We start from the raw sequence: 22,018 nt of genomic DNA on the forward strand, positions 1-22,018 counted from the left end.
GAGGATTTTCCAAAGCTAGGTTTTTAAGACTTGCAGTTCTGCACAGATCACTGTGCCCTTTAATCTGTTTTTCAGGAATAATGACATTTTTATTTTTCAGGGGAAAAAAACAATTATTAGCCCTGAGTTTGGTGCAATATACAGTGGTACCTCAGGTTATGTACTTAATTCGTTCCGGAGGTCCGTTCTTAACCTGAAACTGTTCTTAACCTGAAGCACCACTTTAGCTAATGGGGCCTCCCGCTGCTGCCGCGCCGCCAAAGCACAATTTCTGTTCTCATCCTGAAGCAAAGTTCTTAACCTGAAGCACTATTTCTGGGTTAGTGGAGTCTGTAACCTGAAGCGTATGTAACCTGAAGCGTATGTAACCTGAAGCGTATGTAACCCGAGGTACTACTGTATCTTAGATCAGGCTTCCCCAACCTAGTGTTATCCATATGTTTTGGGTGACATAGTGTTATCCATATGTTTTGGGTACACCTGGCCTAGACCTTGCTGAATGACTAAACCCCTGGACCTTTTTACTTACCAGCCACAGTAGTTTCAGTTGAGACTTCGTTATTAGTTGTACTGTACTAATCAAACACATGCAGATTTAAGCAACATGTAAATAAGCAATGGATAACAAAAGATGGGCTTCCTTAAATTCTTAAAAATGGTGGACCATGGTCTTATGAAGCCTGCAATAGTTTATACTGGCATGATCTTTTTTTCATAAAGTCAGAGAACTAGATGGTATCATAATGGAAGCATGTTTCACCTGAAATACTTGGACAGAATATTTCTGGAGGCATTTTGTTTCTGAGTTGAAAGCTTCCATTAAACTTCTATTTTCAGAAGAAGAAGAAATAGTTGTAGTACTGTATGTGGAAATAACATGCTCCTGGTATGTATATGCCTTGAGGCTGAGGCGTGAAAGAGGCAAGATATTGCAGGAGAAATGGCAAAAATTAAAAGAGGATTGCTGAGTGTTTATTTTTATTATTGGTGTTGCAGAGTAGTGAGCAAAAAGAGAGGGAATGATTAGCATGCTAAGCAGAAAACATCAGAGAGTGAGTTTATTTTTTCTAGATAGATAAGATGTAAAGGAATAAGGAAAAAAATGGCAGTATTTTCTTATAACCTTTGCATAAGGTAATGAACTTCTAGCTCATATTATGGGTTAGCTTCAGTGTGCCTTAGCCAAAATTTTCAAAGCCTCTAATGTCTTCCTCTTTGAAAAGAAAAAAGGAGGGTGTGGTTTGTCTATATTTCTGGTTCTGCAATTTTTAAAAAATGCTTGTACTTTATTGTGGTCTGTAGAATGTAATCTGTACTCAAAGATTTGTCAGATAATGTGTATTTTGTAATTGGTGCCAAAAACATGTGGAGTTTTACAGCTGGGGGAGTATTACAGATGCAGGAGAGAGATAACTGACTGGGGATGTCTGTTTTGTTTTTGTTTTACTAAAACCCTATACTGTACTGTTGGACAAGGTGGGCAAATCTGTCAATTTCAGTTTCTCATTAAAGAAAACAACTCTTAAGTTCAGTTCTCCAGATTTCCTCGTTAGTTTGCTTTTTTTTAAAGAAGACTTCTTGTAAAAATTCATTGGCTCTTCAGTACAAAATTGTATTCATACATATTTTTGCAAATCAAACCTGCCTTGTGTAATGCATTTTTAAGTTATTTTCATCAGTACACACACACACACACACACACACACATATATATATATATATATATATGGCACAAAACACAAACTGAATCAAACATCGAATTTCTCCCCTATCTTTAGCTGTTATTAACAATTTTATACAGCATTTACATTCTATCCATACTCACTCTGAGCCTCAAAACGAGATGGAAGAAAAAAACACGTTTGTTTAAAAAATAAACCCCAAGGATGCCTGGGTAGCTCTTAGTGCAGAGGAAAAATACAGAAGAACAAAGCACAGATCACTGAAATAGTTCGTGCAGAATAATCTTTCAGAGTGTACCAGGCCGGAAGCATGCAGGAGGTTGTTTTTTTAAGAAAAACAAAAGAGTAGATACGTGAGAGGGCTGAAATGTACTGTACAGAGGTGAATTTTATTCTAGTGCCTCTGCAAGCTCCTCTGTTTCTCTTTTTGCATTTGCTAGTCGAGAAATAGGGCTCATTTAGTTCAAAACGTTTATATGCTGCCTATCCAAATAAAAAGTCCACCATGGAGGTTTGCATATTAAATAAAAGAGTGCATGCCCACCTGCTGAAGCGTCATTGGCAAGGGGTGGGGGATGATAACAATCTGGGCAGCTGAGCTAAAATGGTCCCGCACCCCTGGAGTAAGGTGTTCCAAAGGCATGGGGCCACCATAGAACAAGCCCTCTTGTGCCTGCCAATCTCATTGGTTAGTTGGCAGGCAAACAAAGAGGACCTGTGATGCAGATCTTGAAGGGCATGCAAGACAACATGGGTGCAGACAGTCCTTCAGATATCTTGGACCTATTTCTTTCAGGCTTTAAAGCTTAAAGCTAGCACCTTAAATTAGGTCCAGAAATGTAACCACGTACCCACCTGCCCAGTACTCTCTAGTGTTTTGGATTTTATACCAGCTGAGGCTTCCAAGCAGTCTTTAAAGGCAGCCCCATGTAAAGCACGTTACATTAGTCAAGCCAGTACATGACCAGGACACAGATTACTGTGGCTAGGCCAGATCTCTTCATATAGGGTGTACCAGCCAAACCTGGTGAAACAAACTCCTGGCTATTGATATCTGACTATGGAAGCACACAAAAATGCTAACCTGCCATCCCATAGATGCCTGAGCTATAGGCATGCATTCCTTACAAGTTCTGTTTAATTTATATTGCTTTTAATGGATTTGTATGCTTTGGCCAGAAGCCCTGCATGCAGCTCATCCTGTGTTGACGAAGAACATTTCCACATGTCGGAAGCATCTAAGAGATTATTGGCAGTGCAGTCCTCTATATTAGCCTCCCCCAACCTGGTACCCTCCAGAGGTTTTGTACCAGTCACAACCACTATGGCTGTGCTGACTGGGAACAATGGGAGTTGTAGTTCAAAAACATCTGGAAGGTGCTTGATGGGCAATGCTTCTATACTTGTTTCTTTAGAAGTCTCAGAAGTTAGTCTTCCTGTATAAATTTGTACTGGATTACTCTTCAGCCATAAGGGTCCTACTCTACCCCATCCCACTCCAAATTTAAGGTAGAATGGGCAAAGTATCTTGCCCCCTAGGTGCATCCCATCATGTTATCTGGTCAAATGGACTCTTAAGGTTGTTTTGTGTATAGCTAGAGATGTTGGTGGCACTGTGGGTTAAACCACAGAGCCTAGGACTTGCCGATCAGAAGGTTGGCGGTTTGAATCCCCGCGATGGGGTGAGCTCCCATTGCTCAGTCCCTGCTCCTGCCAACCTAGCAGTTCGAAAGCATGTCAAAGTGCAAGTAGATAAATAGGTACTGCTCCAGTGGGAAGGTAAACGGCGTTTCCATGCGCTGCTCTGGTTCGCCAGAAGCGGCTTAGTCATGCTGGCCACATGACCCGGAAGCTGTACGCGGCTCCCTCGGCCAATAAAGCGAGATGAGCGCCGCAACCCCAGAGTCGGTCACTACTGGACCTAATGGTCAGGGGCCCCTTTACCCTTTACCTAGAGATATTGGACAGAATAAACGAGCAACAATAGAGTGGTTCAACCCAGATGCAGGTTTATTGCCTGGTAAGAACTGGGTCTCTGGTCTTTGCTGAGCATGACCTGATTTCCGGCTTGACCTTTCTTCTAACTAGTCCTTTAAAAAATCTCTGCCAAGAATTGTGCAATTGCATACTTGTGATTGTGCTTGCTTGCAAATTTACTTATTCTGTTTTTTATGACACAGGCTTAGCTAGTGATTTGTGCATAGAAAGTTCAAATGAGGAAACTTTTTAAAAAAAATCGTTGCGAAGTAGATAATGCGTATGTGTAGCAATAAGAAAGCCACAACTAGGTCAATATATACTTTGCCGATTTTGCAGTTTCAAGTCAAACTCCTTGCATTTGTAACTTGATAATTTGGAGGGGTTTTTTTTCCCTGTGTCCTCAAATTGGTGAAGAGTTTTCAACATCAAATATGCATGTGTGTGCCCACAAAAATGGTTTACGTGCTTTTGTTTTTTAGTTTTGAGGGGTTTTTATTATAAGACTAGAATATCACTGTTTGGAATGAGGCAAGATTTACATTTCACATACCAAATATAACTTCTGGCCAAAGATCTCTTATTTCATTTTGACAGGAACTTGGATTCCTATGAAAGCTCCTGAATAGCAAGATGGACTGTTTAAGTAAACTCTTAATATTTTTAAAATGTTTTGAAAAATGCTAAAAGAGCAGCACTTCTGGGGTTAAAGCCCATTGGGGAGGGGGGAGCCTTTGCTCAGCACATTCTACGGCCTTCGGTACTAAGCCTTAATATCATCAGCTCCTTGTTTGTAATACGAGATAATGATGGTCTGCTTTGCTGGATTACAAAGATACTGGCTGTGAAAAGCTTTGCGTACCTAAAGAAAGCACTGTGTAACTACTATTATGACTGCTGTTAAACGTGCAAAGGCAAAGAAACTGGTAGAAATTTGACAAGTAGTAGCCTGCAATTGGAGTCAATACAGGAAGATACCTTACAAGTGAGCCAGACTACTGGTCCATCTAGCCTGGTATTATCTACTTGACAAAGGTTCTCCAAGGGCTTTCCCCAGCCCTGATTCCCGAGATCCCTTTAAATGATTAGTGTTCCTTAGTCCAATGGATATTCCTCCGCCAACACCAACATTCCTTTGGGAACAACAAGTTTGATTCGTCCATAGTGGGGGAAGGTTTGGGTCTGAAGCAAGAGAGTAACCATCTGTTTGTCATTCAGCTGCTCTGATCTCTTTCCATAATTGCAGAAATCTAAATCGTGGTGGTTTGTAGATTAAAAAATGACTCACTGATTTTCCTGCCTACCTTGGCTTGCATTGTTTCTAATGCTTTAGTTCTTATAATTGCTACCTTTCCATCTTCCTGACGTGTCTGTAGAAACACACATGTGTATGTTCAAATCTGAAGAAATCCTGCCTTTCCCTGAGGCAATGGTATTTAGGTGATACTGTAAGCATTTAAAAAGGGTTTGCCCGTAAGAAAAAAATCCACCCCCCCCCCCCAGTTTTGTTTAACATTTACCTTGATGAGTTCTGAGGAACTTAGATGTTTGCTCACTATTCATAACAATTGGTCTGGCCAAATAAGAATATTTCCCTGCTATGGATTTTGGAATTGTAGGTCTTCATTAGACTTGAACCATGGCAAACTGGAATCAGACTCCCGGTGGCTGATGAATGTTACTGACCTTGAACCAGTCAAATTCTCTCAGCCCAACCTAACTCAAGGGTTGATTGTAAGTTAAAATGGAATAACCCCAAAGGTTGTTTTTATGAGCTTTCTGTGGGATTTACAGGATGAAAATTCCAATAATAAAAATATCTTCCCAGCTAGCTTTGTGTTGAATCATTACAATCCTTTGGGCAAACTGATTTTCTCACGCTGCATACTTCAATTTTGTTTCCTCGCAGGAATTTGGCAGCAAAAAATCCATCACTTCGAGGTGTGACTTCACTGAAAATCTAATAGCCAATGGTTGTGCGGGGCACTTTGAGAGTACAAAAAGCAGCATTAAAATAGTGAAGAACCTTCCTTTGAGCAGCAAGGGCTCTAGTGTGGCCAGTTCGGATGTTATCCAGATAATGCCACAAAAGATCTCACTAAATCTGCGGCCTGGTAAGTTAGCACCAAATGTCTGTAACCTGTATCATTAATTTGCAAGCAACCTGGACACTATGGCAGGGAGCCAGTGTGGTGCCTTCCAGCTGCCATCAGCCCTAGCCAGCATGACTTATGTTCAAGGATAATGGGCACTGCAGTTCAACAAAAGTTGAAGGACACAGTGTTGGCTTCCTCTGCTCTATGGGTTGGCTCACATGCAATACCAAACAATGGTTTGGAGATATGGGAGTAAGTCCTATGCCTGTTGTTCCCGTTCCCCTGCTTTCTACTCATACAATCCAGTTTTTTAGTTAGTTGCTGGGTTTATTTATTATTTTTTGTTTATATATATTTACAGCATTTCTGCACCACCGTATAATAACATACCAAGGGCTGCAACAAACCATAGTTTACCATTGCCTCAGGACCCTGTAATACATAATTGTAAGTAAGGGTCAGACCCTGGGTTACAGGCATGCCACAATATTGAGAAGATCTCTAATAGTCAAACCGCCCTTGTTTCCTCCCCTTTCTTGGAAATGAACCTTCCCCAGCCCTAATGCACAACTGCAGTTTAAAACAACTGGAGGGCATGAGGTTGGGGAAGTGTGTTGTTGACTGAGAAACTTGCCCACGCTTCTGCTTTTCCCACCACTTTCCATGGGAAAACCTGCTGCTTACACTGAATCAGAAGCAATGTCAATTGGTTTTTCTGTGGCTTGACGTTTGTTTATCGGCAGTAAACAACGGGTTTTCCTGGGGGGAAAGTGGTGGAACAAACGAAGAGCTGCTTGGACCCATGCTCTCAAGGTATCAGGCAAATGGAAGTGTGGGCACGCACTGGGCTCTCAATCATTAAAGTTTTATGAAACTGTGTTCCCATTTCCCCTTGAAATCCACCAGCTACTCGTCTTCAGAAATTATTCCCATTGTATTATCTCTTGTCCTAACACGGTTAAGTGACTCACAGTCATCCCACCTTCCCTGTAAAGACAAGATGAGCTTTGATTGCACTGACTCAAGAGATGAACTTTTGATCCAAGAAGCTAGAGTTTACCATATTATTAGCTTTCTGCCAAGATGAAAAAATAAAATGGAAAAATCAAGAATCTTGTTGTGGAAATAGTTTTGCAGAAAAGAGGCATTCATACAGTTTCATCGTTTGTGCGAAAATATTTAGCCTTTGATATTTGGTTGTTTTGTTTTCTAAAAAGGCCCTTTGTATTGAAGCTAAAGGCCATTATGAAAGACAGATTCACTAAACAATTGTGTACGTGCCTGGAATGTCTGTGTTGTGTTGTAGTCCAGGCAAACTCCAAATAGAGGAAATGTTTTCCCTTTCCAGTCCTATCCTCCTCTGATAAAGAAAAGGTTTAGGATTTATTTGTTAATAATAAGGAATTTTTGTGTGTTGTTTTTTTTTACTAATAATGAGGCTCTTGTATTCCTCTGATGAGAGCCCCAAGTTCATAAGGAATTCATATTGCCCACACACTTAAAACTCACGAATTTTCCCGACATTAAAATTAATCACAGCACGAAACAAGAAAGTCCCATCACCCAAAGTGGAAACGCCTGCTGGTTTCACATAAACTATTGAAATATGGTTACTGAGCATTCTAGCTTGCAAAAGCCACCCTGAAAAATGGTTTTAATCTCCTCCTTCCAAAATTGCTGTCATTGCGCGCATTAATGGATCTCATGTAACAGCTCAGTAGCGTTCTCATCATGCACTTGACGGAAAGCAAAGTTGACTTGGTTTCATGCTGGTGAAGCTGATAGGATGTTGACTCCCAGCAATGTCTGTTCCCTTTCTCTGGACCGGATAGAGCAGTATTCTCAGTGTAGACCCTACTCTGACTGCCAGTACCTCTCAGCAGAGATCTTTCCTGCTCTGCTACTTGAAAAAAAATAAACTAGAGAATGCTTTTTGAGAAGCTTTCTGTATGCAAAGTCTATTCTGTTTCACTGAGCTTTGGGTGCATACCTTTTAATGGCTATGGTTTCTTGTAAACTGTTCTCCCCAATGCAAATCCATTAATATAGTTGCCGCTGCTAAATGAGACACGGCAGCAGATACACAAAACTATATCCATGGCCCTGCTTCTGTTTTGGACATCAGGTAGGCTGATCTAATCGATCTATGCAAATCCAGAGTGGATGCAGCTAGGAGCTGGTAATATATACAAGCCTAATGCTGTAATGTGAATGTTGATTTTAAAGCTTTCTATTGATTGAAAGTTCACATTTGATTCAGGACAAGTTCACACATTCAGAATCCCCCTCCATGTGACGCATTCCAATTGTCCTGGAGAGAATGCGTTTGCAAAGAGAAAATAGTTGTTGAATGGGAACAAGGCTCCCTTGTTTGCTAGCAGTTGCAGGGTGGAAAAAAGCTTTGCTAGAGCTGAGCCATCTGTCACATCAATCACTTCAGCAACAGTGAATCTTTAGGTTGCAGGTGAAATTCTTACTTTGGCAAGGGGGGGGGGAGCAAATCCTCTTTCAGAGCATAATAAAATAAAATTACAGGGGCTTTAAAAGCAGTGATAACAAAATGTGAAAGTGTAGAAAAAATATGTACACAGGAAAAGCACTTCTGTATGTATGTGTATATAAGCTTTGCACATAGCTTCACGGGTTATAATGGTCTTTTACTGCAGAGGAAGCCAATGGCGTATATTGTCCTAAGCCAACCCAGTCTTTCCATGCTCCTGCAGCTTCCCACTCTTAGGGACCTTGCTACTTTGACCTTTTAGCCTGTTGAGCCTTTTCTTCCTTGTCCCCCACCTCTCCATCACTGCATTATGCTCTCAAGCCGTTGTCCACCCACCCCACCTCAGTTCCTTTGCGTCCTGTTTCCTCCTCCTCTCCCTGAGCTAGAATCTGTCCTATCTCCATCTATTACCAATGATGGGTACGAACATTGTAATACGATCATATATATGTCAGTGGAGAAAGGAAGTCGGACTACTGTCAAAAAGAAGTTGTGCTAAGTTACTCTGCTAGCCATGTGGAACTGCTGTTGTTGATGTACATTCATCAGTTTGTTTTAAGTGATTTTATTGGGTTTTAATGTTATATGACCGTATGGTTGTGACCTGCCCTGGGACCTTATGGTGAAGGGCTTTCACTATCAGGCAGTTCTTAAGAGGAAGCTGGATGATGCCCATCTACTGCTGGGTGTCCACAAAACTCTGCATACCTATGGGGCCAAAGTAGATTTAATCTTATTTCGCTAGGTTGTGAAGAGAGGAAGGATTATGTCTGTAAACCCTTGAAGCCATAACTTCCTAGCTGCATACCTGTGTTGTGCAGCTGTTACCAAAACATTATACAAGACGCAACAGGACATAATTGAGTGTTACAAGCAAGGCTTCCATTTGCAAACAGCCCTTAGTGTAAGTGGTGGAGAAGCATTTATAAAATGAGCAGTTAGTAAATGAGACTGACTCTGTTTTGTTTCTACACCAAGCAAAATATATATTTCAATAAACAGGATTGCTTCAGTTGAGTGGTCTAGGAGTTGATCTGCTTTCTACTTCCTTGACAGTCTGGAGGTGAAAATCTTGCACTGGGTGGCTGGATCTAACTCACCCAGCTGTGAAAGAGAGCCTGATCTGTTGAGCTAGAAATGTCATTTGATGTGACAGAATAGTGCTCCCAGGCAAAGCCTGTTAGAACCAACCATTACGAGGCATCTGGATTTCAGTTTTCAAATGCTTATCCTGTCTTTTCAATGGGAGGGGAGGAAAAGGTGGCAGTGGGATGCATGTGTTATAGTAGCCTATTATAATATGTTGGATTTAACTTCAGTTTTTGTTTGAACCATTTGACGTAGCAACTGATGGTTCAGAGCAGAGCTTGACTCTACATTGATCATAGAAGTGCTGATATTCTTCTGTCCCCAACTAGCCCAGTTAACACAGACGCCCAAACCCTAGGAAAATCTAAGGCACATTGTTGAGCTGGGATACTGCAGGACCACATGGTCCTGTAATCACCAGTCCACATTCATTCCATTCCACTTAATTAAGAGAGAGAGAGAGAGAGAGTGGCGTTCATACAGAGCCCCTGGTCGTTTCACGGACTATTGACCTGTACACCACTGCTTTATTCTTCCGCTGCCACTAACCAGGTTTCTTCCGGTGAAATACTGAGTCTCAGTCAGGTTGTAAAGTCAACAACGAAGATTAAAGTTTATTGAAGAACAAACAAGTTTTAAATATATTCAGAATGGTTTCTCAGATGCGCGCCCTTAACTAGATGTGGCACTATCTCACACTGTCACACTCTTCTCTCTCAGTTCTATCCCTGTCTCTCACTCTAGCTGTCACAACCGCTATGTTCGTCTTTCATTGCCTCTGTCTGACTCTGACTCCTCTATCTCCCAATGGTAAAACCCCTGGGCTGAGCCTCAAAACCAGGTAGGCTCCACCTCTGAGCTTTCTCATTGGTCAATCTACATTAACCATTTCCATCCCCCTGTACAAACAAAATCACAAGGAATGGGCAAACGCCACAGAGGGAGAGAGAGTAGGGCCCCTTCCACCAGCTTAATGGAAACATACTTCTATTTTGGTTCTTCTCTTCTCAGAACGCTCTCCATCTGCAGCCATTCTGAGGGAGAGGCAAGGCAGCAGGGGCCCCTCCATTGTTCTAGACAGTGGCTGGCACCTTCCTTAGAACTGTCTCATGCACCAGCCGTGGTACATGAATTTGCTTATTTTCTTCTTCCTTTCTGGTTCCCTTTCTCTTTAGTATTGCATCTGTTTGATTGTAATCCATTATTATTATTGCAGTGAACTAGCTTGAGTGCATTGGTAAACAAAAAATAAAATAAAAAATGAAATGGCTCCCAGCCAGTCGCTGCAAGTCTCACAACTGGGAAATATTGTTGTGGCTTGGCTGCCCGCATGGATGCAAGCTAAAGAGCAGCCACATCAGAGTAGCACTGCAGGGTTATTGTTGTGGCCCTGATACCACCTGCTGATGGAACAGACTCCCTCGGAAGGTGATGGACTCCTTCATTGGACGTTCTTAAGCAGAGGTTCGATGGCCATCTGCCATGGATGCTTTGCAGGGGGTTGGACCAAAAGACCCTCAGGGTACCTTCCAACGCTTCAATTCTATGGTTCTAACTTGAGTAATTGCTTCAGTTGCTCCCCCTTGCAATTGCCAGGCTGCTACTGAAGCCTTAATGGAAGGGCTCTCTTACAGATTTTACAAAAAGGAAAGTATGCTGTCTGGATTTTGGCATGTTATATCAATTACATGTTGCAACAGGAAACTCTGTGAAGAAGTATTCATATTTCAGGCATGAATGTGTGGCTATTTCTGGTAACAGTTAAGGGGGTGATTTTGCACCGCCAGCTGAGTGAATGCAAGAGGCAAAGAAAGGAAACAACTGGCTTGCCTTTTGCTTGTTATTAACCTGCCACAAACCTGCTGCTTCCACAGGTGATCCAACGCCTTTCCATGTGCACGTTCGGCAGGTAGAGGACTACCCTGTGGACCTGTATTATTTGATGGACCTTTCCCTCTCCATGAAGGATGATTTGGACAACATCCGGAATCTGGGAACCACGCTGGCTGAAGAGATGGGGAAACTCACCAGCAATTTCCGCCTTGGGTTTGGCTCTTTCGTGGACAAAAACATTTCTCCCTTTTCTTACACAGCACCTAGATACCAGAACAACCCTTGCACTGGGTAAGCAAAGGGCCAGCAGCTGCTGCAGTTGTTGCTTTGGCACTGAATGTGCAAGAACATAAGATTTCTTTCCTATTGAGCAGAGCAAGCTAGAACCTGCAGCAGCATCCCATGGCTGCAGGGAAGGGCTTGCAAGACCTCACAGCTTGCAGGATCATTAAAAAGTAGACACCTCACATTTGAAAAAAACTGGTCTATTTTGAATTTTGTGTAGGATCATGATATCTGCAATGCAGTGTTTTTATATTCCTTTTAAAAAATATATGTTCTAAACTGTGCAGATATAAATATATTTGGGAAGTGGAAACTTTGGTCCTTGGGTTTTTGAAAATATTATTCTTTATATTCTTGGCCTATGCGTTTGTGTATGTAAAATTAGGGCAGTGGCCAGGATCCAAAGGCCCATTCAGTCTAGTGCTTTGCATAGGATTTTCTTGGCTGGACGTCCCCTCTGACTGCATGGCAGAAGACCAGGCCTGCATAGATGAGTGACTCACCAAGCTAAACTGGGTCCATCTACTATTTCTTGTGGCTTGACAACTTCCTGGTTTTTTTTACAGGTCCCAGAAAGGCAGCAAAACCAAGCATTGCGAGTCCCTTCTAGACTGGAGGGCTGCAGTTGTGTTAGTGGGTCCCAGATTGTGTGGGCCTGCAAAACACCTGCAAGCAACTCAAAGGGGAATGGGTGGTTTGCAAAAGTAGTTGATACATGGTGAGTGGTGTTTGCCAAAGAGCAAAAGTTAAACAAACCTGAACTCACCAAATGATCACAAGCCTTTGAGCTACGCAGCTGAAAGTAGTTCTTTGGATCCCAGCTAGTATTACTGTGTAACTTGCAGGGAAGTTTGGGGCAGTTAACAACTACTGTCTCATACTTTTTTTCCTGGAGCAATCTCCAGGATTTCAAACAAGTGCCTAGTGGTGGCAAATTTATTTGGCATGAAGCCAGTGGTTCCTGATAATTTAGCAACTCTCCTGTGGCTTTAAGAAAGAAAAAGTTTTAAGAGATTTTAAAGCTCTGTGGACAACACACTTTGGGAGACTTTTCTAACCCTAACCCTAATATTCAGGTATAGGCGTTCCTGCAGGCAAAATCATTTACTGTACTTAAAAGGAGAGCTTATACGAGAAAGAGAGAAGCTGGAGGCTCACTCAAGCCCCCTCCACACACTGCATTTACACACCCCTTTCCCATCACACCAACCACACTCCTGGCACAGCCAAAATGCAAATTTGTGTGCAGTTTGTTTTCGAGCGGATGTGTTGCATCCAAAACAAAAAACAAATTATTTTATGCATATGTATTTTTCACCAGTCTCGGCAGCCTTGCTTGCATTTTGCTCTACCCCAGGGGTCAGCAAACTTTTTCAGCAGGGGGCTGGTCCACTGTCCCTCAGACCTTGTGGAGGGCCGGACAATATTTTGAAGCAAAAAATGAACGAATTCCTATGCCCCACAAATAACCCAGAGATGCATTTTAAATAAAAGGACACATTCTACTCATGTAAAAACACACTGATTCCCGGACCATCCGCAGGCTGGATTGAGAGGGCAATTGGGCCAGATCCGGCCCCTGGGCCTTAGTTTTCCTACCCATGCTCTATCCCAGATTGAATTTGTACAGCAATTTATAGATTTTTGGCCAGCATCATTGTGGGGAAGGGGGTAACAGGGTCGCTAGTGGTGAGGAATGAGCTGAAGCATTGAAAAGACCATCAGCTATGCAAGTATTGTTCCTGAATCTAAATCCACGAAAAGTAGAACCTTTCTTCTTTTAAAGCGGGAGTCTTCTGTAGTGTCCATTGCACGCATGCATATTAGTTTTAAAATACAGCACTCCCTGAAAGTTGCAGCCTAATCCTATGCATAGTAACTCTGAAGCAAGTCTCACTGAGTTCAGTGGGGCTTACTCTCAAGTAAGTACCTGTAGGACTGCAGACTTAGGAGCAACCTAACTCCATGTTCCTCTTTTCAAAGCATTCCCACATCTGGAACCCCTGTTATCTTCTATCCAGTCTCAGTAACCTTGGGTATGAGGGAATCCACCAAACTGCTGAAATTAAACTGGCAGTCAATGAATGCTTGGCTCTGGGCATGAGCCTTTTCGCTCTGACGGTTGCCTTGTGTCAGCCAGTTGAGGCCTATTATGCACGACATCATGCTCACCTGCTCTGGGCTCTGTGCAGCACAAAGCTCCAGGGATACTGGATACTACTGTTTCTTCTCTGGCTTATGTATCCCTGCAGTCTGTGTGCTCGTTCCATCTATGCAGTCATTGTTTGCATTGTTTGCATCACCTTTGTAGGGGGGAAAGTGATGTGAATCAGGGCTGCTAATAGCCCCAAGTGTTCTAAATCGGGCAGGCAGCTTCCACAAGTAGAAGAAGCTCCTCACTTTAGCATTTGGCTCTCCAGTTCATGGAAGGCTGAGATCAGAGAAAGGGATGTGTTGGAGGGTGTGAGGCGTGTCAGTGGGCCACTGATTTGTGTGACTTGTCATTGCTTGTAGACTGTGAACACCTGAATTAGGCTGATAACCGTGTGAAAAAAGGAGAATGAAACCACAAAATTGTGGAAGAGAACTGTAAAGTGAACCACTGTTTGTAGACAAAATCTCCTGCACTTTAATTAACAATATTTTTGGGTGTGTAATTAGTGCACATCGTCCAAACTGTTCTGTGCTAGGAACACAGAACAAGAAAAGCACTTCAACCCCAAAGTGACAGCAGGGGAAGTCAGGGTTTTCAGCAAATTTACAAGGCAGGCAAAATACGAAACATACGTATGTCCTTCTCTAATGTAACTTATCATGGTTACAGAGCCCGTTTAATCACACCCACTCAAGGCCACATTTCCATAACCTACTAGAAAAGTCAGTATCTTTGGCCTGGTGGATACAATGCTGACTCTCTGTATACTCTTCTTTGGAATCAGGAGTTTCTCAAATCAGGAGACAGGCAGTTCTTCCTTTACCTCTCTTCCCCCCAACCCCCTTTGCTGCTGTTAATTACCAGTGTCCCTTGTTCTTGCTTCCCTAATTTATGGTTCAACATAAAGTGGTTTCCAACATTAAGTGGTTTCCAACTTAAACATGATTTGATACCAGATCTGAAATCTGGTTGGCAGATGATTTGGCAGTGACCTGAAACCAGGGGTTACTTTCAGTGCAGATGTAATGTTAAAATTATGATTAAGACTGGTAAGAGAAGGGGAGAAGAGGGTATGCTTATTTGGTTGGAGGATGGTTTCTGCTTGCAAACCACAGTCCCATCTGCAGTATACGTTTAAAGCAGTATCATACTACTTTAAACATTCATGGCTTCCCCCAAAGAATTCTGGGCTGTAGTTTGCTAAGGGTGCTGTGACTTGTTAGGAGACACCTCTACACCCTTCACAGAGCTCTATTTTTCAGACTGGTTTAATACAACCCCTGGTATGTAGCATATATGACTACTGAGAATAAAGAGGAGAGAACAAGCATATTGAGGTTCTGTGTTATTTATGATGGCCAATTTGCCAAAGCCTCCACCCCAACTTAACATTGACATAAGATCTCTGCTAAGCTTCAAATCACAGAGTATTAGCTAACTGAACTAGAAGCTGCTAAGCTTCTAGGGACTCCTGTTCATGCTTATAAGAGAAAGTAGCATGATTAAAATGAAATTATTCTCCTGAAACCATAGAACTAGTGAAAGCAAAGCAAATAAGTCCTTTTCAAATGGAATAGTTGTTTTTCAGTTTCTGAAGTGGGGAGACTCGAGAGACTTGCTTCACTCTGGTACATACCATGCGGAGAAATGAGCTTGTCAGTTCAACCACATGAGTACATAAAGCAGTCATGTAAATACAAGACAGAGTGACAGAGACTGAAAACAGAGAATTTTCCAGCATTCCTTCCATCTGTGCCTCAGCTTTCAGCAGCAGCAGCAGCCGTTGTTCATCATGGCCAGCTCAGGCCCCTCTTCTTCCCTGGTGGGCTTCTCACATTGCCGAGGTGATAGTGACACTATGACAAGGAGGGGGAAAATAATAATTTCAAAAAATCTGTAGGGTTCTTTTGCACACACATTACGAGCACCTGATATAGCCCCAATGGAATTGCAGGCCAGTTTCTCTCCTATTCCTTTAAACTACATGCACTCAAATATTTATGTATCTATTACAATTCATTTCCCATCTTTCGGGAAATATTTCCAAGGTTGCTTCCAATTAAATTTATGTATTTTAAAAATACAATAAACATTGTTTAACTACTTGAAAAGTCATCAGGATCCTCCCCACAGGGCAACTGATGGAATATTGCCCTCTTGGGGTAGGTTGGAAGGGACAGTCCAACTGGAGCAGGTCTAAGGCTTGCCTGCTTCTTTCCTGGTTCATGCCAAAATCTCAATCCTGAACAACAGCCAGTACCAAGTTTACTCAGAAAGAAGTCTCTATAGAGACTCTTGTCTGGGGCATATTCAGTTTCAAAATTAAGTTTCTCATTTCCAGTGTCACTGTATTGTACATTATTCAGAATGTGAGTAATTTTTCAAGCCAGAAAGTTGCTCTGAATTTGCATTCTTGAGCAGCTTTACTAGGTATGAAGTGCGACACAAATTGTGGTGTTATTATCTTACTGTGCAGACAAATGACTCACAGTGATGTTTCATTTCTTTTCTAGTTACAAGTTATTTCCCAGTTGCGTCCCATCCTTTGGATTTCGCCACCTTTTGTCCCTCACGGATAAAGTTGGCCAGTTTAATGAAGAGGTTCAGAAACAGAAGGTTTCCCGCAATAGGGATGCCCCAGAAGGTGGCTTTGACGCAATCTTGCAGGCTGCTGTGTGTGAGGTGAGTAACTTCTGGCAGATTGTGAATGGTTGACTATACAGTGGTACCTTGGTTTACAACCACAATCCGTTCCGGAGGCCTGGTTGTAAACCAAAACAGGTTGTAACCCAAGGCACGCTTTTGCCAATGGGGCCTCCCCCCCCGCCCCATGGGTTGTAATCTTTTTTAAAAAAGGGACATGCACTTCCAGGTTTGATGTGGTTGTAATCCAAAACGGTTACAAACCAAGGTACTACTGTATCTTCCATTCCTTGTAGCCTGTAGGGGTTGCAGGTATTGGAGATGGGAAGTTAATTGATTGTGTGTGGGGAGAACATACTTTAAAAAATGGCACTAATAAATGAATTCTCAGAATATCTTTGTGTGCCATGTGGAATTTGTGCTTTTTAGGTTAGCTGGGCATCTCTATAGTGAGATTTGTGACTTGGGACTTGTGCATCTCACCACAGTGTGTATGTGCTAGTTTGCCCTTTCGAAGCACAAAAAGAAAGGGTCTGGCACATTTGTGTGTGTCTCCATCTGAAGAAAAATTGCAGTGCCATTGTTACTTGTCCCTTAGGTTGGCAGTTGCATCAGTGGCATTCCTTGCCAGTAGATCCTAAATATGCCTCTTGTTTATGAACAATGACTGCATTTGACACTGGGATTTGGGTGCAGCATTTGTAGTAAAATACTTTTCTTGTCCTTTTTGCCTTTGTATATTAGCAAGGTATATGGCATGACTGCCTATTTTAAGAATCTGTTGATACTATTTTGGATAGGTTGCATCTATCTGACAGAGCTTCAGTTTCTGCTGCTTGTTTTCCTTTTATATATGTATATATAAAACCCATAGCTTCTGTGTGGATCAAAACACAGCCTGCTTCTTAAATGTGCAGGCACAGTTGCCTCTCGTCAGCTGCCTTGGCAAAAGTTCCACTCTTGGCAGAAAGACAATTTTTATTCAAACTGCTGTCAGCATAATAAAAGGATAATATGTTTGTCACTTCCCTGGAGGGGGAGTTATTTCCTGTGTTCAGCAGGGAACACTAAAGACAGCATTGGTTTTTTTACACCTGCTGCTAATAATAATGTCTCTTATGGCTTTTTATCTGTGATTCACAGGACTTGAGGTCAGCAAATCTGATTTTCCAAGTTGACCAAGTCTGTGTTGACCTCAAAGGGGGGACAACTTCCCTAAACTAATATATCCAAGGGAAAATGCAGTTAGTTGCTGCAGTGCATACATGGCATCTTATATTTTGCTTTGGCCTGCCCTTTGCAGCCTTTGATCTTTTGGGTATTTCCTTCAAATAAGCAGGTCTCACAGGCTACTGGGGTATTGTACCTGTTTCACAGCCGATGTGGCATCTTGCTGGACCTGGAGGTCATGCTGTCAGCTACTGGCTGCGACATGTATGTTGACCACTGGAAACATCATTGTGCTTGAATAGCTAGAACAACCATTTGCCCGTTTTAGGCAGGAGTCAGTTGTTTAAGAGGGTTTCCTATCAAAAGGATGATGCCTAATTCCACTGAGATGAATATTTGGAGGACTGGGTTTCCATATCTTCCTACCAGTGGCAGGAAGAGCATATTTTAATTGCTGCAGATAATGTCATGCACAGATTATGCTGTGCATTCCAAGTTACTCACCAGGGACTGAATTTGCACATTTTTACTTACAATTCTGCTTTGTTTATTACAATACATGCATTAGAATTTCTGGTTACAGAATTTGAAAGTTATGGTTATAATTCTGCTCTGTTTTTATTGTTTTCCTGTGGCTTTGTTTCTGTTTATCTCTTTTACAAAATAGTTTTATCTGTGTTATTGATTATACTTAAGCAATGCCTATCTCCTGATGCAATGGCTTTGTGCAGAAAGAAACTGTCTGTTGGCATGAGCAAAGGCTGACGGGTTTCTTCTTTTGCCTTGACTTCAATGTAGAAGGAGATTGGATGGCGGAAGGAGGCTTCTCACTTGTTGGTGTTCACTACGGATGATGTCCCACACATAGCACTGGATGGGAAGCTGGGTGGATTGGTGCAGCCACATGATGGGCAGTGTCACCTGAATGAGGCCAACGAATACACCGCTTCCAATCAACTGGTGAGAATGCATAGCGATTAAATGGATGTGTAAAATGTCTAGTTATCATTCTGAGGGTCTATTGAATGCCACAATGTTGTTTTGACTTCACATTTGGATGATTAGACAGTTTTAAAAACTTTTTAAAAAAGCTTGTGTCTCCAGAGCCCTGCATGAGGCAAAATAGTATATATAAAAGCTGCTGCATGGAGTCCCTTGCTTCATCCCAACTCTTTCCTCAATGTTTTGTGAGGTAAACAGCTGCTTCTTATCAGTGTTCTGTATCACTGATCCTTGTTGCATTTCATTTCAGGATGGAACAGCTTGTTACCCCTAAACCCTTAACTGCTGTTTAAAGACGGTAGCTATGTGAATGTCTCACAACTTACTGTGTTTCAGTGCAACTTGTTGTGTCTCCATTATGCTTTCAGCAGCAGTCATGTGTTTCATCTTCTGTTTGCCCCTTACTAGCTAAGTGCTGTCCTTCCATTTATTTGTATCTGTATATAAATAAAATATTGGTAATCAAAGGACAAGGTACACCTTGATTTGACACTTTGAATTCAGTAGAGATGTCTGCAGATAGCTGTTTTCCTCCTTCGGCTTTTCTGGACGAAGAGCCACTTTGTTCTTGCATAGCTGTTGGGTTGTTTTTCTGCAGGCCAGGCAAATTGCAAATCCTAATTATTATTGTGCCCTTTAATGAGCATGTAATGTTCCCCTCCCTCCATGTTGAAAGTGTTCCTAACTCGCTGTCTTTAGACAATGGGCTTGAATCCTTCCACAGGACATTTCTTTGTTTTCCTGAGTAAACAAAGTCAGTAAATATACATATTCATTGGCCATTTCGAGAATTTGTGTACTAGCCTAGAAATCACATGAAAATCTATTCTGCCGGCATAGTATTGGAAGAATGTCAGCGTGGTTCACAACGGAAGGCCTGGATACAAATTCCTACTCCAACAGAGACTTGGCTGGATGGCCTTGGTTGGTCATCAGTTTCTCCATCTGTAAAATGGGAACATTACTGGCCGGTCCACACTGGACGGGCTGGAAGTAGTGAAAAGTTTGGCATGTCTAATTTCCATTGAAATGGATAGTACTAATGTGCATAGATAAATACTTAAAGCTGCAATCCTAAACTCCCAGGTGAATGAGCTTCATGGAATACATGTCTTGTTAATTTCTGTGGGATTCAGATGGCACTAAAGATTAGGTATTCAGAATTGTCTGTACAAATTATTCAGCGTCTTGCCTATAATTTTATATGCAACAAGAAGTGGAGGGTATAAACAGTATTCTTAATAGCGCATTCATACTAAGCTTTGCTCTGAGCTGGAGGTGATTGATACAAGGCCTAAACAGAGTGGATTGCTATTATCAGAACTCTCTTCTTTGCTCCAAATGTGTGATGAGAGAGGTTTTCCTCCACTTGTTTATACTGGGGCAAGATGCTGCCTTCTGCTGTTACTTCACTGCCATTGGTATGGGTAATGGGTGGTGGTGCTGCTGGAAGGGAGAGATCCACTGTTTTATATCTTCTTTTGAGAGTGCAGAGAATGGTCTGAGAATACATAATGTAGGCACATGGTCTTAGCCTGGATGGGAGGTCATGATGGCTCAGTGCAAGCTATGTAGAACTTCCTGAGAAGAGGTTTTGGGATGTAATGAAAAAGGGTAAAGAGAACGGCTGACCCCATAATTGGTGGGGAATTGGGCAGCATGCCTATTTATTCGTTGCTTGGCTGACTTAATGCGACTAATTTGCTTGGAAACTAGTTAAGTGATGAAGTGTCCACTATACCATATAGGCCTTCCTGGGTATTAAGCTCTACAGGGGAGGCCTTCTTGATAGTGGCTCCCTGATTATGAAATTCGTCACCCCACTGATTCTTTTGAGTTTTCAGTGCCAGTGGAAGGCACATTTCTTCATGTATGCCATTGTGTGGGTGGGTTGAGTTGTTACCTATCAAGTTTTAACTTAACTTAACTTGCCCTGCTCTTGTTTTTGTTTTACTGTAATAAAAGCCCTTGAATTTTATTGCTGCCTATTTTGGGCAATTGCCCTGGCAATTCTCTGTAATTTACCTCTATAACAACAACCCTGTGAATTGGCCTAGTTTTCACGTGGTCATAATGAGTGCACGTAACTGATGGCAAACCAGGAATATAGCTTTAGTTTGGACGGGCCACAGAGTTCCATTCCTTGACACACGGATGCCGTAATATGAAATAGGTCTTAAAGTACATCCATGGTGTGGAAATCTCTTATTTGCAGATGTGTGTGCTTAGCTATAATTGTATACGCTTGGAGTCTTTTAAAGCACAGTTCTATGCATATCTACTCAGAAGGAAGCCCTGTTAACTTCAATGAAACTTACTCGTAGGCAAATAGGATTAAAGTTGCAAAGCAGTTATAATTCATTTTCTTTGTCTTCACTGGTCTCTCTTTCTTTATCTTTTTCTAGGATTATCCTTCTCTTGCTCTTCTTGCAGAGAAACTAGCTGAGAACAATATACACCTAATTTTTGCAGTGACAAAAAGTCACTATGTTCTTTATAAGGTAAGTGTTAGGCACAAAGAGGAAGGAACTGATTTCCTGTTTGAAACCTGCTGGAAAGTGAAGGGGGAAGTCAGTAGAGTCAGAGTGGGCCTTGAAAGTCATCCCACTCCAGGGGTGGATAATCTTTTATGAGGGTTGCATTGCCCCATTGTAGCTCCTCCAGGGGTTTCATGCCAAGGTGGATGTGGGCCACACTCTCATGCATGCACACACAAATAAACACATGCAGGAATATGGCATATTTTCACACATGCAGGCACACTGGGAGCTCTCAATTGCAGATTTGTCCACTGTTTTTGAAACTTCCCCATCCTTACCCCAATCTTGAGAAGCTTGAAAGGACTCTTTCAGGTCCGATTAAGATTGCAAGGCGGCAGTTTTGTCACTGGAGTTCTGGGGTGAGAGGAGTGTTAAGACGTCTAGTACTTCGGAGGAAGGAAGAGCTGCTTGGAATTAAAAAGCACTTGAGAATGTGCTTATGATCTGGCTTTAAGCCCTGGGAGCTTTGCCTCTGTGCAAATCAGGCTGCAATCCTAACCGTGTCTACTCGGAGGTACGTCCTGTTGGCATTCAGTAGGGCTTACTTCCAAATAAGTGGGGTTAGGGTTGCAGCCCCAAGCAGCTCTGCAGTGCGCCCTCCTCCCAATTTCATTCTTCAGTTAATTTCAGAATGGCGCTTCAGTGAAAAGCAGCTAAGCTTCTTAAAGTGAATAGATCAACACTGGTGATCATGAAGGCACCAAAAATAGCTATGAGATTTAATCCTTGTTTTGGGAACGTTGCCAACAGTAGTGTATTCAGCCCAGCCTGCCGTTACTTAAATCTTATTACTTAAAAGTGAATTATGTCTCTGCACTGTTCAGAGGCTCAAAGTACCTTGTGTCTCTTTCAACAAAATTTCCCATTCTCCTTCGTCTAATTAATGTTAGTGAACAGAAGTCTCCAAGGACCAATGTTTTTCCCATTTAAAAAATTGTGGCTTTTTAATTATATTGATGAAACTTATGAGAGGATATAATTTCCTTTGCTTTTAAATAACTTGTTTCTCTTGTGTACTTCTCTCTCTCTCTCTCTCTCTCTCAAAA

General features: G+C 42.0%; 2 protein-coding genes across 3 annotated transcripts in view; one reads left to right on the forward strand and one right to left on the reverse strand.

Annotated features, from left to right (window-relative positions):
- Positions 1-22,018, forward strand: part of ITGB5 (integrin subunit beta 5) — a 77,486-nt gene that overhangs the window by 19,200 nt on the left and 36,268 nt on the right. For both annotated transcript variants that reach the window (XM_083584906.1, XM_083584905.1), the window contains exons 3-7: positions 5,569-5,773; positions 11,219-11,468; positions 16,131-16,299; positions 18,229-18,390; positions 20,838-20,933. In XM_083584906.1, the coding sequence (XP_083441032.1) occupies positions 5,740-5,773; positions 11,219-11,468; positions 16,131-16,299; positions 18,229-18,390; positions 20,838-20,933 (711 nt within the window). In that variant the 5' untranslated portion in view covers positions 5,569-5,739. The remainder of the gene's footprint in view (positions 1-5,568; positions 5,774-11,218; positions 11,469-16,130; positions 16,300-18,228; positions 18,391-20,837; positions 20,934-22,018) is intronic.
- Positions 14,121-22,018, reverse strand: part of UMPS (uridine monophosphate synthetase) — a 55,967-nt gene continuing 48,069 nt past the window's right edge. Inside the window, exon 7 of the transcript XR_014541496.1 lies at positions 14,121-15,473. The gene's annotated coding sequence lies outside the window, so the exon portion shown is untranslated. The remainder of the gene's footprint in view (positions 15,474-22,018) is intronic.

Source organism: Podarcis filfolensis, assembly GCF_964270895.1.
Source record: "Podarcis filfolensis genome assembly, chromosome: 1".
Lineage (NCBI taxonomy): Eukaryota > Metazoa > Chordata > Lepidosauria > Squamata > Lacertidae > Podarcis > Podarcis filfolensis.